The sequence below is a fragment of the Cyprinus carpio genome, chromosome A22 (assembly GCF_018340385.1).
Source record: "Cyprinus carpio isolate SPL01 chromosome A22, ASM1834038v1, whole genome shotgun sequence".
Classification (NCBI taxonomy): domain Eukaryota; kingdom Metazoa; phylum Chordata; class Actinopteri; order Cypriniformes; family Cyprinidae; genus Cyprinus; species Cyprinus carpio.
In genome coordinates, this window is record NC_056593.1 from 1,743,509 (window position 1) to 1,758,618 (window position 15,110).

The window sequence follows — 15,110 nt, forward strand, 5'->3', positions numbered from 1 at the left end:
TAAAATGTACATTAATGCAGTATTTTAGTCCTTTTAAAGAAATATTTTTTTATTATTATCAAATGTGCAAATTAGGAAAATTAAAATGAACTTAAAAACCTATGTAAAAAAGGGAAAGAATTATATATAATACTTAAAAATGTCATATAGCGATTTAGAGTCAATTTTACCCTGCAATAAATGGCATAAAAAATGCCAATAAAAAAAAACAAAAAACAAAAAAAAATGAAAAATATCTATATATCTATCTATATATATATATATAATATTATATATATAGATATCTATTATATGGCATAAAAATGGAATAAAAAAAAAAAAACTTATATATATATAGTTAAATATAGTGAATATTGTTTTTTTAAGTTAAATTATATTGTGCAAGTAATTTTTAAATATAAATAGTATAATATAATATAATACATTCAGTATAATATGATGTGATATTATTTTTTATATATTAATAGTATAATATAATATAATACATTCAGTATAATATGATATAATATAATTTATTTTAAAAGTTTTTATACAATAATTGATTTACAAAACAATTTTGTATTACACAAATACTGGTAAAAACAGGTAAAAAAAAATCTGCTCCAAAACACACTTGTGCCACAGCTAACCAACAGCGTGTGTGTAACTGGACTCTGCTAACACAGGCCAGCGCTAATGACCGGCTCATATAGTGACCGCGGATCAGCCATAGACAGAGAGATTATTCAGAGAAGAGGATCAATAGATGAGGAGAAAGAGACGGACGGCGTTTGCTGGACCTTAAAGATGTGACACAATGACCGGAAACTGGATGCTAAAACAGAGGAAAGCACAGTAATGCAGGCTCTGCTCTGGTTTATACGCCGCGCGTCTCAGTCGCAGACACACACTGTGGAAGGCACGGCCTCCGGCGCACTGATGTTTTATAACGCACTTTTCCCTGCTGGACGCAGCACTTCCGCCGGAGAACAGCAGGAACGCTAATCAGCTGTGCTCTTTTACTCCAAATCACTCATGGCGGGGCTTTAAGAACACACTGAAGATAATACCCACAATCCCCCTGGGCCGTGCATCCAGTGTTGCGGTTTATTAGGTATGTGGAGAGACGTGTAACATTCTTCCACTGAAATGTAGCTTCGGAAACCGGCAAACACTCAAAACCAGACCACTATGAGTCTTATGAGCTTAAAAACTGTTTTACAGAATGATTCAATTTAAATATTTGTTAATTAGTCAATGCATTAGGTATCATGATCTAACAATAAACAATATTTTTACAGCATTTATGAATCTACGTTCATTCATATTTGTTAATAATACACAAACTTATATACAATTTGATATGTAGAAATTATTATTATTGGTTGTAGACGTATTGTTCATGACACCTATTGCATTTTATTATTGTAAAGTGTAAATAATTATGCATTTTATTTTTAATTCAATATAAATTTCATTGTTTTATATATATATATATATATATATATATATATATATATATATATCTATATATATAGATACAGTATATTATTATATATATAATAATATATATATAACCTTGAACAAGTCTGATAAAGTAATATATATATATATATATATATTATATATATATATTTATAATATAAATTATAAATTTATACACACACACACACACACACACACAATTTATATAAATTAAAATTTATATGAAAATATTTTTATATTAATTTAACATAGTATTACTATATTATAAGTATTATAAGTAATACTTATAATATTACATAATATATTTCTTAAATATATACATGTATGTGTGTGTATTTATACATACATAAAAATATACACAGTACACATGTATATTATGATTATTTTTTGTTGTAGATGTTTTGTGATTTTTTTTGGGATGTCGTTTTATTCATGAATTATTTATTTTATTTTTTGTGGTTTTTATTAAATTAATTTATACTTTTATATTATTATTATTAAATAAATTCAATAAACGGAATAAATTATATATAAAAATAAATATAAATATTTCGAATATTTTCAAATTATTTATACATGTCCTCTATTTTTTTTTTTTTATTATTTTCAATAAACGGAATAAATTATATATAAAAATTACTTTTATTATTATTATTATTATTATTATTATTAAAAATTATGTATTTAAATCTCAGTAGAAAATGGAGTAGATACTTGCAAAAAGGAAGAAAGAGCTGTGGGAAAAAAACAGAGATGGATGACAAGATTGAGAGAGGAGTGAGATGATGCTATAGACTGAGCTGATTTCTGCACAGCAGCCCGTATCAAATCTGTGAGCCCCAGAAACGATGAGATTTCAGAATGGAGTCATGAATCGCACTCGGCTGTGTGGATCCACAAAGTGCTGAGCGAGTCTAGGCAACGACACTTCAAACTAGACACCGAGAGAGAAAAGTGATGTGGAGTTTCTTAAGGTGTGCTTTGTTGTTGAGTGGGGAAAACGAGGGGGTGGTATTTTTTGGTGGATGTGTGTGTGGATGTTGTTCAAAAAATGGTTAATAAAAGGGGTTCGGTGGCGGCGAGCACCACGGTCAGAGCAGTCGTATTATTAAAAAAAACGGGTTTTGTTGTGGGGTGTTGTGGAATTTTAAGAGTGTGTTATCAAACGGGCATGGGCTGCGGTGAGATTATTCTCTGTGGCTCTGTGGTGCTAACGAGTTCCTGCGCCCAGAGTTTGAAGGAGGAAGGGTCACAGCGCAAACTCTGGAAGTGTAGGATGAGATTAGAGATGAGAAGAGGTGAAGACAGCAGTGCAAACTGACAAAAAGATAAGAACACTGTCTACTTAGGCTTCTACCTTCTAATAAAGCACTGATTTAGGACATTCTTCATAGGCAGCAACTCAAATGGAGCTCCTCGCACAAAAGACCCAACTTACCAATTGACTACAAATGAGTTTCCCATTAGCATTTTGCTAAGCTAACAACACAACACTATAATAAGCACACTTTTAACCCTAAACATAACTACCTTTATTAAATGAATCTATATATATCTGATTAATAAAAGTTTTTTTTATGAGTGTTGAGTTTACTACAAACCACAACACTCTAATAAGCAACAAAATACACAGCACATACAAAATATTATCTTACATAGTGCACTCACTGCCTTAAACCTAATTATTTTTAATAATTTTATCAATCCAGAACAGATCACAAGAGTTTTTGGCAAACAGGTTGCTAAGCTAACAGCACAACACTCAAATAAGCTTAAAATATCTGGTACACAAACATATTAGGTAAAATAGTGCACTTGTAACCCTAAACTTAGCATTTTTATCAGTTTTATCAATCCACAACAGAGTCCAAGAGTTTTTGGCAAACAGGTTGCTAAGCTAACAGCTCAACACACTGATAAGCATAAAAATATACAGCAAATATTAGCTAAAATAGTGCATTATAACCCTATGCCAAATTGTTTTTAACAATTTTATCAGTCCACAACATATTACAAATGTGTCCCACTAACATATTGTTAGGCTAACAGCACAGTAAGCCAATAAGTTTAAAAATACATCAATTTTATCAATCCACAAGAGAAAACAAGAGCTGCCAGCTAACACGCTGCTAAGCTAACAGCACTAATAGGCATAAAAACAGGCCTACATAACAAACAAACACTAAGAAGAATAATACACGTGTAACCCTAAACCAAACTACTTTTTATCAATTGTATTGATCTGCAACATATTGCAAATGTTTCTTGCTGACATGTTGCTAACCTAACACCACAACAATTGAATAAGTTTAAAAATACATTACACAAATAAATAGAAGGTAAAAGAGTGCATCTATGACCCTAACCAATTTTATTGACCCACAACATATTACATCAGTTCTTTGCTAACATATTGTATGCTAAACACTCTTATGAGATTAAAATAGACCGTAGACGCAAATCTTGTTTAAAATAGACAGCTATTGGTCTTGTTTGCTATCTTGTATGGACTTTTTTTTTCACTGAGCCTAGCGCAGTGCATTCTGGGATTGCCTTATCCACATAATATAGCCTGCGCTGCTGCTAAAACTAGCCAACTTTCACAAAAGCCTTCACATCTGGAGTTAGCCTATGATGTTTTGGAAAAGAGCTAATGTTTTTTGGAGGTGGTCTTGTGTTTTTTGGATTTGCATGTTGCATGTTGTGGATTTTGTGGTTGAGTTGTTTCAAGCATTTTGCTGAGTGGTTCAGCATTCTCACTCACTAACCCAGCGTTCTCACAGCGTGACCAGGGGCAAGCTAAGACCAGGCACACCTGAATGTGTAAAGAAGTGTGTGAGCGTCTCACACCTCGCAGGAAGCGAGCAGATGGCAAAACCTGGGCTGCTGTTGGTGTTAGATTCTATGAAGTGCTTGCTCTGGGTCGCTGGTGGACAAGACTGCCAAGAAGGGCTGAAAGCCAGGGTCAGACTGAAGAGAAAAACAGCGAGGCTATGAGAGAAGAAAGCGGAGGAGGGGAAGCGAGGGTTCAACGCCCGTAATGACACGGAGGAGAAGCAGCAGTGATGGCTGCAGGTGTCTTTGCCTCAGTTTTCTCCGAGACTCCTCCAAGGACTCTCAGAGGACTCTGCGACACGGTGGAAAAGCAGATGGCACATCTTAAGCATTCTGCTCACCGTTCTTGTGGGCAGCCAGAAGGCAGCTAAAAACAAACCTAAGCCCCTGGAAAGAGCACCGGCAGAATTACAGCAAAGTCTTCCCATGTTTTCTCTGCCGCAGGCAAGCAGACACACCCTGAAGACGGCAAGGTGACTGGGTACTTAATGAAGTCACCAGTTTCAGAAGTTAGCCAGGGACAAAATGAAAGAAGAACCCGCTGGAGACCACAAATTGCAGCTGGAATAGTGGACAGTTTAATTGATTTTAAATCATGTCGTGGCGCTCTCCTTTGGGAATGTGCGGACACATGTGTCGTCCTTTGGACGAGTGTGTATGGGGCTTGCACTACTGATGAGGTTCAATGTAAATGCGGACCCACAGCAGATGGGGATAAGAAAGCGAAGGGGACAGCAGCCGTTTTTTTCCCCTTGTGCTACCGCCTGTGTTCCTTCCTGAGCCACATGGGTCTTGCCAAAGCCAGGATTTTCATGTAAAACTGGGCTGCCTACAAAAACCCTCGGCTTGGGTTAGGGCCCAGGAAGAAGCCTGCAAGCTGCCTACTCCAGCACTCGGCATTGACGAAGCAGATGGCTAGACCTCAGCGCATGGGGAACAAACAGATAACTTGATGTTTAGGATGACAGAGGTTCTGCTATTGGCTAGGACAGATTTAGAGTTTCTGCAACAGTAAGATTAGGTCACATTCAACCAGAGAACGCTGGTCAGTTTCCCCATTTCCCGAGATGGTCCTGTAGGGCAGTGTTTCTCAACTCCAGTCTTAGGGACCTACCTTCCAGAATGTTTTAGATGTCTCACTAATTAAAACATCTGATTCAACTCATCAGCTTCCTAGTGTGTCGAACAGGGACATATCTTAAACTTTCTGGGAGGTGGGTCCCGAGTACTGGAGGGAGTGCACACTTAAAGCAGGGGGATCCAACCCTGCTCCCGAAGGGTCAACTTCCAGAAGTGTTTAACTCCAACCCTAATTAAACACACCTAAACCAACTACTCAGGATCTTCAGGATCACTGCACTCTCAGAAAACAATGTGCAAAAGCTGTTACTGGAATGGTACCCTGATAAACAGTTTTAATATGTACTATTTAGGCATAGATATGTACCTTTAAGGTACAATATGTACCTTTTAGGGGTAAGTAAGGTAAAAGGGTGTACTTGTTGAAAGGATACCACTGCAGTGACAAATTTTGTAGCGTAGAAACGTCCAGGCAGATGAACTTTACAGGACAGTGGCCCTCTAGGGGCAGGATTAGAAACCCATAACATTAAGGGTTGGTTCACAAAAAAACTGTCAACCCATTTGACTTAAGTCTTACCTCTGATAATTGACAGCTTAGCTTGGACACTGATTTCGCCTTCGCTGTTCTCCGCCACACACTCATAGATGTTCTCGTCTCGAGGCGCCCGGAGAGGCTGGATCCTTAGGACTGCCCCCGCACCTTCATCAAACTCTATTGTCTGTGTGAGAGGACAAAGATTGAGTCAGTTTATTACATTCAAATGTTTCATGGTAAAATGTCATTAACAGTAGCCTGGTAGTTAAAAATCTGGCCTGAAGACACAAAGACTGTGAATTCAATCCCAGAATTGGAGAATTACAGATCCCAAGTGCCTCGAGAGCATGGCACTTAATTCTTAGTTGCTCTAGGGGGAACAGTCTTAGTAAATGACATGTAACTTCCCAGCTGAATAATTTTGAATTGATCAACCAGCTCCCCCAACTTTTGACCCATAACCCTAATCTTTCTCATGTTTACAACAATGAATTCTGATTAAAAAAAATTGCTACGCTCCCATTTTAAGGCGCCAAATTGTCCTGTAACGTCTAGATGTTGCTGTGAGCTCAAATTATGCGAGAGAGTTAATTAGGCTCCTGTGGTGCCTTCGCATTTGATGTCATTGTAGAGAAACAGTCGCTCGAATCAATAGGGAATGACAAAGAGGAATGAGGTTCTTTGTAAGCCAGTGGCAAAAATCTCTTCGCTTTTTTGGCGGGTGAGTTTTCAAGGCTATGATAATGAGAAACAGCCCAGTGATGGCACACTGTCCTAAGTGTGTGTAGATCAATATCAAAGCAAAGCCTTCAGGGAATCGAATTAATTCAAACCCCTCATGAAATGACTTTTAAATTCAACCAAGATGATAATTTGAGCATACTTTTGGGTTCATGCCGACGAGTGGATCGGAACCGCCAACGTATTTTTGTGTTGATCTTTTTTTTTTGAGGGAAGTTTTTAGTGACATCGTGGTTAAATACGGAGCTAGTTTTAATTAAGATACACTAAACATTGATCAACACTACAGCTGCCAGCTGTGTTATGACAAAAGAATACAGCAACCAAGAAAGGAATATAAGATATAGTCTAAAACCCACAGAAGCTAAGATATGTATGCTATGTAAACACTTCAGATTGAACCAAAAAACAGTTCCAGATGTCTTTTTGATGGCGTCAACTGATATACTGAATAAGTGCTAGCATGCTAAGTCTCACCTCGATGCGTTGAGAGTTCACCCTCTTTCCTTTCTTATTCCAGGTTACACTTGGCTTGGGGTCACCTGTGGCTTGGCATACAAAGGATACAACACCTCCGGAGACACCGATCATGTCAACAGGTACCTTTGTGAACCTGGGTGAAGCTAAAGAAAAAGAAAACAAGCAAAATACGATTAGCATTCAGCTTTTTTGTCAACAAAACACCTTACATTTTGTCTGTTCAAAAGAGTCAAGAAAGAGATGATGACAGCTGATATTACTTCCTGTTCACACTGGAAATGCACAGTCAAGTTGAGTGCATTACATTGTGGGAAAATAGCCTCTTAAAGTGTTTTTTTTTTCTTTTCGCATTTTAGCATGTCATACATTCAATGTATAAATAAAATGTTCATACTGCAGGAATAGTAAGATAAGCATACTGGTAGTGTAATGGAGGCCAGCGGACAGGTGCTGTGCAGGTAAACCTCACTCCCCTGATCTCAAGATCTTTAGCCTCCTTGTCAGTGCACCCAACTCCCATGCAGAAGACCCGGGTTTGAGATCCACTCGAAACAAAACAAGGTGTGACAGTTAGGACCCGGGGTGGTTTCATTGGTGCCGTGACCCGGCTGGGAGTGAGGTTTAGGGGGTGAGTGTAACGGAGGCCAGTGTGTAGGTAAACCTCACTCCCCTCAAGAGGCACGCTAGTGGCTGCAGTCTTTAGCTTCCTTGTTAGTGCACTCGCCTCCCATGCCGGAGACCTGGTTTCGAGACCCACTCGGAACAAGAACAAGGTGTGGCGGTTAGGACCCGGGGGTTTCATTGGTGCCGTGACCTGGTTGGGAGTGAGGTTTAGGGTGGTGAGTGTAATGGAGGCCAGCATGTAGGTGCTGTGCAGGTAAACCTCACTCCCCTGATCTCAAAAGGTGCACTAGCGACTGATGCTAGTGGCTTTAGCCTCCTTGTTAGTGCGCCTGCCTCCCATGCCGGAGAACCACTTGGAACGGAGGTGTTGTGGTTAGGACCCGGGGGGGTTACACTAGCAAGCTATAGTGAACAGTGAGTGCAGGTAAAGTGAAGCTAACCCAATTCGTCACAAGGCCACTGTAACAGCAAATCAATTAAATTAAATTACAGAGTGATTGAACACACACCCACACACACGCAATTTAACAGTTACTCACAGCGCATTCGACCGTAAAATAGGACTGGAGTGGGCTTGTGACCCATTCTGCTACGATAGAGATGTCGACAAGAAACTGGGGCCACCGTGCATCGGCGCAAATGGAAAGTGGCTGTTTTTCAGCATGCCAGTAATTACACCATAGACAATGTGCATGTAGACGCCACTCTGAATAATTTATTGCCCAATGAATAATAAAGTACCTGTGACTCTGTCTTGATTTGAAATCCCCTTGTCAGGTGAAACATCCAAAACCCTACGCACGTTTCCTGTAAGACATGCCATCTGTAAGCTAACGACATGCAGAACTGACAGTCGCTGACAATAGATTGTGACCTAGCTATTCCAGCTTCTGGAGAGCAGGAGCTGTATGAACTTTTTTTCCATTATTGTTTTTTTTTTTTGTGTTTTGCTATTTTTTTAGGGGGAAAAAGTGTCTTTTTTTCCTCTGAGAACAGAGTAGTTCGTTCTTGGCTCATCAAATTATGATGCTGTCTACCTCGTCTCTTCTCGGCGGGCCTCCACTGGCGCTCGCTTTTTTCTCTCTGCAGGGCAGTAGGTCAAGCTAGACACAACAAGACATGAGAAGAAACTCTCAAGGGAGAACATAATAAAATCCAGAAAGCGCACAGATATGAGGCGATGATCAAACGGTCAGGCATGCACGGCAAATTAATTATTAACCGCCCATGGGCAGGCAGGCGAGCCCCTGAATCTCGGGTGCGGATAAACACACTTGAAGCGAAGTTCCAGAGAGTGGAGAGGATGAAGCCTGGGGACCTTCTGTTTCATTCTGAAGTCATGAAAGCTCAACTTTCACAACACAAACGCACACAGGTTCACCACATTAGTAAGTATGAGTCATAATTGTTTGGTAGAGCAAAAACAAGACATCAAAAACATCATGGTTCTTTGAACCGTGAGCCAGGTGGAACTGCTCTGGTGAGATTTTAAGCATGTCCTTCTGTAGGACACAGACACTGACATTTCATGCAAAAAAAATAAAATAAAATAAATAAAATCATTCTTGTTAACTCTTTCTATATAGAGGGAAACATAATTCTAATTTTAAGGATTTTCAGCATTGTGATATTTTTTCATAATATTTTCATTGATTTTGGGGTAATTAAAAGTGACTCCTATTTTTGCGATATTATAAAAATAGTAAAAGTAAAAATAAAAAAGTAAAATGTTATATAAAAATATAGAAATAATAAAATAAAATATAAATAAAATAAATAATTACATTTGTAAAAACTGTATAAAATATACAAATTTAAAATAACACTTTTGAAATAATGAATAAAATATTCAACTAAATTAAAAAAGTTTATCAAGAGGAACATTGTTGGCTTGAGAAATCCTGGCAAAAAAAGTTTGAAGGTTTAAGTTTGGAATAGCATATTTCTAAATATAATTTTAAACATAGATAAAAAGATAGATATAGACATACTGGTAAAAAAAAATATATAATAATAATAAAAAAAAATTGTATATCCTGAATGCACTGTAAGTCGCTTTTTGTTAAAGGATTTTGTTAATTGATTAATGTTGTTGATGCATGTAAATTGTTCATTATTTTGGCCCTGGCTTTGCTTCTTTACACTGTAAACACTAAACTGAATGACCAAAACAAGCAAAAGGCCGAAAGTCCTTGATAAATCCTTTAAACAAGAGTAGAAGAGTTGAGAGGGGATAAAATGTGAAGGGTTATGGATGTACAATGAAGGACAAAAAAACTAGCCGTGAGTGATAAATTGAGGTTATAGTTCAGTCTCCTGTGGTGTAAGCGTCTTGCGTACTGTGTGTAGCCCGTGACCGTCAGCGGCCACACACGACAGTCGTATATGGATTTTCTGACAACGCGTCTGACGAGAGATTGCGAGTGTAATAGAGAAGCTTTGATGAGCCATGCTACTTCATGAGACAAAGAAGATCACTCCCTCAATTAACCTTTCCACTCGCCAATACCCGCTTCTGAACGCCAGAGCAGGTGTTTACAGTACATACAACTAACACTGTGAAGGAGAAACCATACCAAATGAACACACTTTTCCTCTTCTTGATGGCACAAGCAAGCACAGATGGGCCGAACTAACAGAGACTATATGCATATGGTATAATATAGCAATAACTGATGCAGGTGTGTACCAACTATATAATCACTATGAAAGTGGCTCATCCAATCAGGCTGCATTGGTATAAAAATTCTGGATGGTATAAAATTCTGATATATATATATATATATATATATATATATATATATATATATATATATATATATATATACATACATACATACATACATACATACATAACACGTTATTAAATTAATAATAAAAAAAAAAAGAAACTATAACAGGTAACTTTAATAAATATATTTTAATAATAGGCATAATATATTTTTGCACATTTCATTACTATTATTGGTTAAAAACATGAAAATATATAATAATATATATTCAGTAATAAATAATATATTTTTTTTAAATAAATAAAACAATAAGAATAATAAAATATTTAAATATATATTGTAATACAGGAGGTAACTTTTACACCTTACACTTTTATTTAATTTTTCATAAAAAAAATAATATTAATTATAATAATAATATATTAATCTTATACTAATTGTAATGTTATTGTGTGTGTGTGTGTGTGTGTGTGTGTGTGTGTGTGTGTGTGTATGTGTGCACATATAATGTAAACATATATCAATAAAATAATAAATTATAATAAAATAATACAAACCAGGAAACTTTTATGAAAAAAGTATAGATTTTTAATATCAACCATATTTTATTCTTATTATTACTGCATTTTAATATTTTACTTAGAAAAGGTATACATTTTTTATATTTATTTATTATATTTTATGTTTCTGTATTTATATATATTTTAAATATGAATAAAAAGAAATATTTTAGTTTTATATATATATATATCTATATATATATTTTATGTTTCTGTATTTATATATATATATATCTATATATATATATATATATATTATATATAAAATATTTTAGTTTTATATATATATATATCTATATATACACACACACACACACACACATACATATGCTATTTATTTTAATTTTATGGCAGATATGTTATTGATAGTTTATAGTTACTTGTATTTAAAAAATTGTTTTATTCTTTTTTCAGACTGTTTTTCTTGCATTAACAGCTGCAGGACTTTCGAAACGCTTCCAATAACATGTTTCTTCCGCCTCCATTTGGAGAGACTCCTATAATAGGAGGCTCGGGGTCACAGATGCAGTTAGATGACTAACACCATAATCAACAGAGAAAAAAACCTTTTGGGACTTATATTTAAAAAAAAAAGAGCTCTATTATGCTGAGAATTAGAAAAATGCAGGCACAAAAAATGGCAGCCCATCAGCGGCGTTTAGGAAAGGGGAGAGAGCATCACTTGTCGCCCATCTTGTTTTAAAATAGCCACCTTTCAACTACTGATTGAGGCTTATCTGAAAGGGTAAAGAGGAACATTTTGATATCATACGCACTTTAGCTCTGAAAGAGCCAATTATGGGGGATCCCGGTGCCAGATAATATCCTGAGTGGCTGTTATTTTTAGAAATCAATGTGAGCAACAAGTTCAGGTAAACATCTGCAACGTTTACGCTCTAAACCAGCATCTACATACAAGTCAAGCACCTGCTCTTATGACAACAAGACCGGGGTTTTGAACACAATCATATATGCCAACAAGGTCCTTGCAATCATCTTCATATTTACAGCAGCCTCAAAAAGACAAAAGAGGGTGTTGTAGAGGTATTGATCACCCAGAAAATGAACATTTGCTGCTAATTTACTCACCCTCTGGCCATCCAGGATGACTTTTTTCTTTAGCAGAACAGTAAAGAAGATTTTTAGCTGAAACCGTGGTCCTTGGTGATTCATAAAATGCAAGTCAGTGGCTACTGACTTTCTGAGAATATACAGACAACACAAAATGAATCCCCATGGCTCCTGACAATATATTGAGGTCTTATGAAGCGAAAAGATCAGTCTGTGCAAGAAACTGAAATCCAGAGCTTCAGGCAAACGATTCTTTCAGACAGTTCAGTTCAATTAACTGGTTCAGTTCACTAGTTTGTTTATATAATCACGCAATCATATAATAATCACTTCAATACTTATCTTGTTTGATCTGTCCGCTGCTTTTTTTGAGGTTGTTCACCAGATCTTCCTGTCAACCCTACTGGCAAAGGGCATCACAGGAACCGCACTCCAGTGGTTTGAGTATTATCTCTCAGATGGGTCCTTCAAAGTATCTTGGAGAGGTGAGGTGTCTAAGTCGCAACATCTAACTACTGGGGTGCCTCAGGGCTCAGTTCTTGGACCACTTCTCTTCTCTGTCTACATGGCATCTCTAGGCTCTGTCATTCAGAAACATGGCTTTTCATACCACTGCTATGCTGGTGACACTCAACTCTACCTCTCATTCCATCCTGATGATCCGACGGTAACTGCTTGCATCTCAGCTTGTCTAACAGACATTTCTTGCTGGATGAAGGACCATCACCTTCAACTCAACCTTGCCAAGACAGAACTGCTTGTGGTTTCATAAAACCCATCATTTCATCACAATTTCACCATCCAGTTAGGCACAACCATAACTCCTTCGAAAACAGCCAGAAACCTTGGAGTTATGATTGATGATCAGCTAACTTTCCTCAGACCACATTGCTATAACTGTCCGGTCCTGCAGATTTGCTTTATTCAACATTAAAGAAGATCAGGCCCTTTCTTTCAGAACAAGCTGCACAACTCCTTGTTCAAGCTCTTGTTCTGTCCAGGCTGGACTATTGCAACGCTCTCTTGGCAGGTCTTCCAGCCAGTTCTATCAAACCTTTAAAATTAATCCAGAAAGTGGCAACAAGATACATTTTTAATGAGCCGAAAAGAATGCACGTCACACCTCTATTTATCAATTTGCACTGGCTACCAATAGCTGCTCGCATAAAATTCAAGGCATTGCTGTTTGCATACAAAACCACCACTGGCTCTACACCCCATACCTAAATTCATGACTTCAGACTTATGTGCCCTCTAGAAGCTTGCGTTCTGTAAGTGAACGTCGCTTGATTGTGCCATTTTTCTATTCTATCTTTTTTTCTTTTTATTTATTATTTAAAAGCCCTTGCTACGTGTACTGCGTTTAAGCTAACTGAGACTTGTTAAAGCACTTGCATATCATTGCTCTTTTGTTGATTTTGATTGCTTCCATTGTCTTCATTTGTAAGTCGCTTTGGATAAAAGCGTCTGCTAAATGACTAAATTTAAATGTAATATAATGCATAAACAATTATATTATTAAAGCATCCAATAATGATGTGAAATGTGGATGTTTTACATGTCTAAAGCACATAAAGTGAATCAACTAGTCTTCATCAGCTCACCTTTTTACATAAACACTGAGAAACCATAAAAACATTCATATGAAGCTCTCGGTTCATGTATGAGCATATCAGCAGCTCATCGGTCTTCGGTTCGAGTCGAACTGTTTCCTCAGTTCAGAGACTGTTAGAGGAGCTGGAGTGCTGAATGATTCATTCATCACAGGATCAGACAGTATTCCGGCTCATTTCCAGACAGAGTGACTGTCAGGCGTCTGAAAGTGAGATTTGATTGTGTAACTTGTAGATCTGTGCTCCTAGAACCGTGAACTGTTTCAGACGCTTCAGTCCGATTTGGTGAAATGGTTCATCTAGTTCACTAAAAATAACTGATTCAAAAGAATCATGATTTGTTTACATACCGGACCACACTCTGGACCGCTTGTCTGAGGCTCTGGATTGCAGGTAATAATGTTGTAAATAATGTTTAGTTTCTTGCACAGACCAATCGTTTCGCTTCATAAGACATCAATATATCATCAGGAGACATGGGGATTCATTTTGTGTTGTCTCTATGTGCTTTTCTGACTTTCAAAGTGACGGTAGCCATTGACTTACATTTTATGAATCACTAAAGAGCACGGTTTCATCTAAAAATCTTCTTTACTGTTCCACCAGAGAAAAAAACTCATTATATTAACTCATTATATTAAAATTCTATAACTTGACTGACTTGAGGGTGAGTAAATTTTTGGGTGAACTATCTCTTTAACCAATCTGGGTTTGTAACGAGAAAGTCCTGAGTGTCGGCCAAAGGTGAGAGGAAAAGAACTGCGTCTCAGGTTTAGCTTCGGCTGCTTGAACACAGAGATTTGTGGCAATGTGCACGACTGCTTCTCATTTGGTCTCAGCGGGCCTTCATCCTCCCAATTGGACTTTTTCTCTCTCTCTGGCCACATGAAACCAACATGCCAATCAGTCAACAGATCTGACTTCAGACCGGGCCATTGCTATGGAAACACACGGGCCGAGCATTTCTCTTTCGCTGGATCGCTGCGAGGAGGAACGATAAAAGGACAGAAAAAATGATATATATCTAGTTATATGGGGTAATGCAAATCCTAAGTCAAAAACACAGTTGTGGAGCATCTGTGAGCAACTAAATCCACTCAGAGGAGATTTCATAACAGATGGCAGTAAAGGTCACATGTGGTTTTTGTGCAGATGTTTTCGTGAGGTCATCATTAGCGCTTAGCGGGTCACTTATACTTCAGAGCATGACAACAGGATTTGGGCAAAACACACCGGTGTCTGCAATATAATGACTTTTCAGACTTAAAAACAAGGAATAAAAATGCAAAAAATATTATTAATAATAATAATAATAATAAAAGCCTCAACTGAAATCTCTTTCCCATCTCAATCTCTTGTATACAGAGATTAA

The 15,110-nt window shown here is 37.1% G+C and overlaps 1 protein-coding gene across 1 annotated transcript in view; it reads right to left on the reverse strand.

The window, feature by feature from the left end:
- LOC109080143 (receptor-type tyrosine-protein phosphatase S-like) overlaps positions 1-15,110 on the reverse strand; it is a 135,579-nt gene that overhangs the window by 79,731 nt on the left and 40,738 nt on the right. Inside the window, exons 3-4 of the mRNA XM_042712281.1 lie at positions 7,136-7,281; positions 5,960-6,101 (exon numbers count right to left, since the gene is read on the reverse strand). Coding sequence (XP_042568215.1) covers positions 5,960-6,101; positions 7,136-7,281 — 288 coding nt within the window. The remainder of the gene's footprint in view (positions 1-5,959; positions 6,102-7,135; positions 7,282-15,110) is intronic.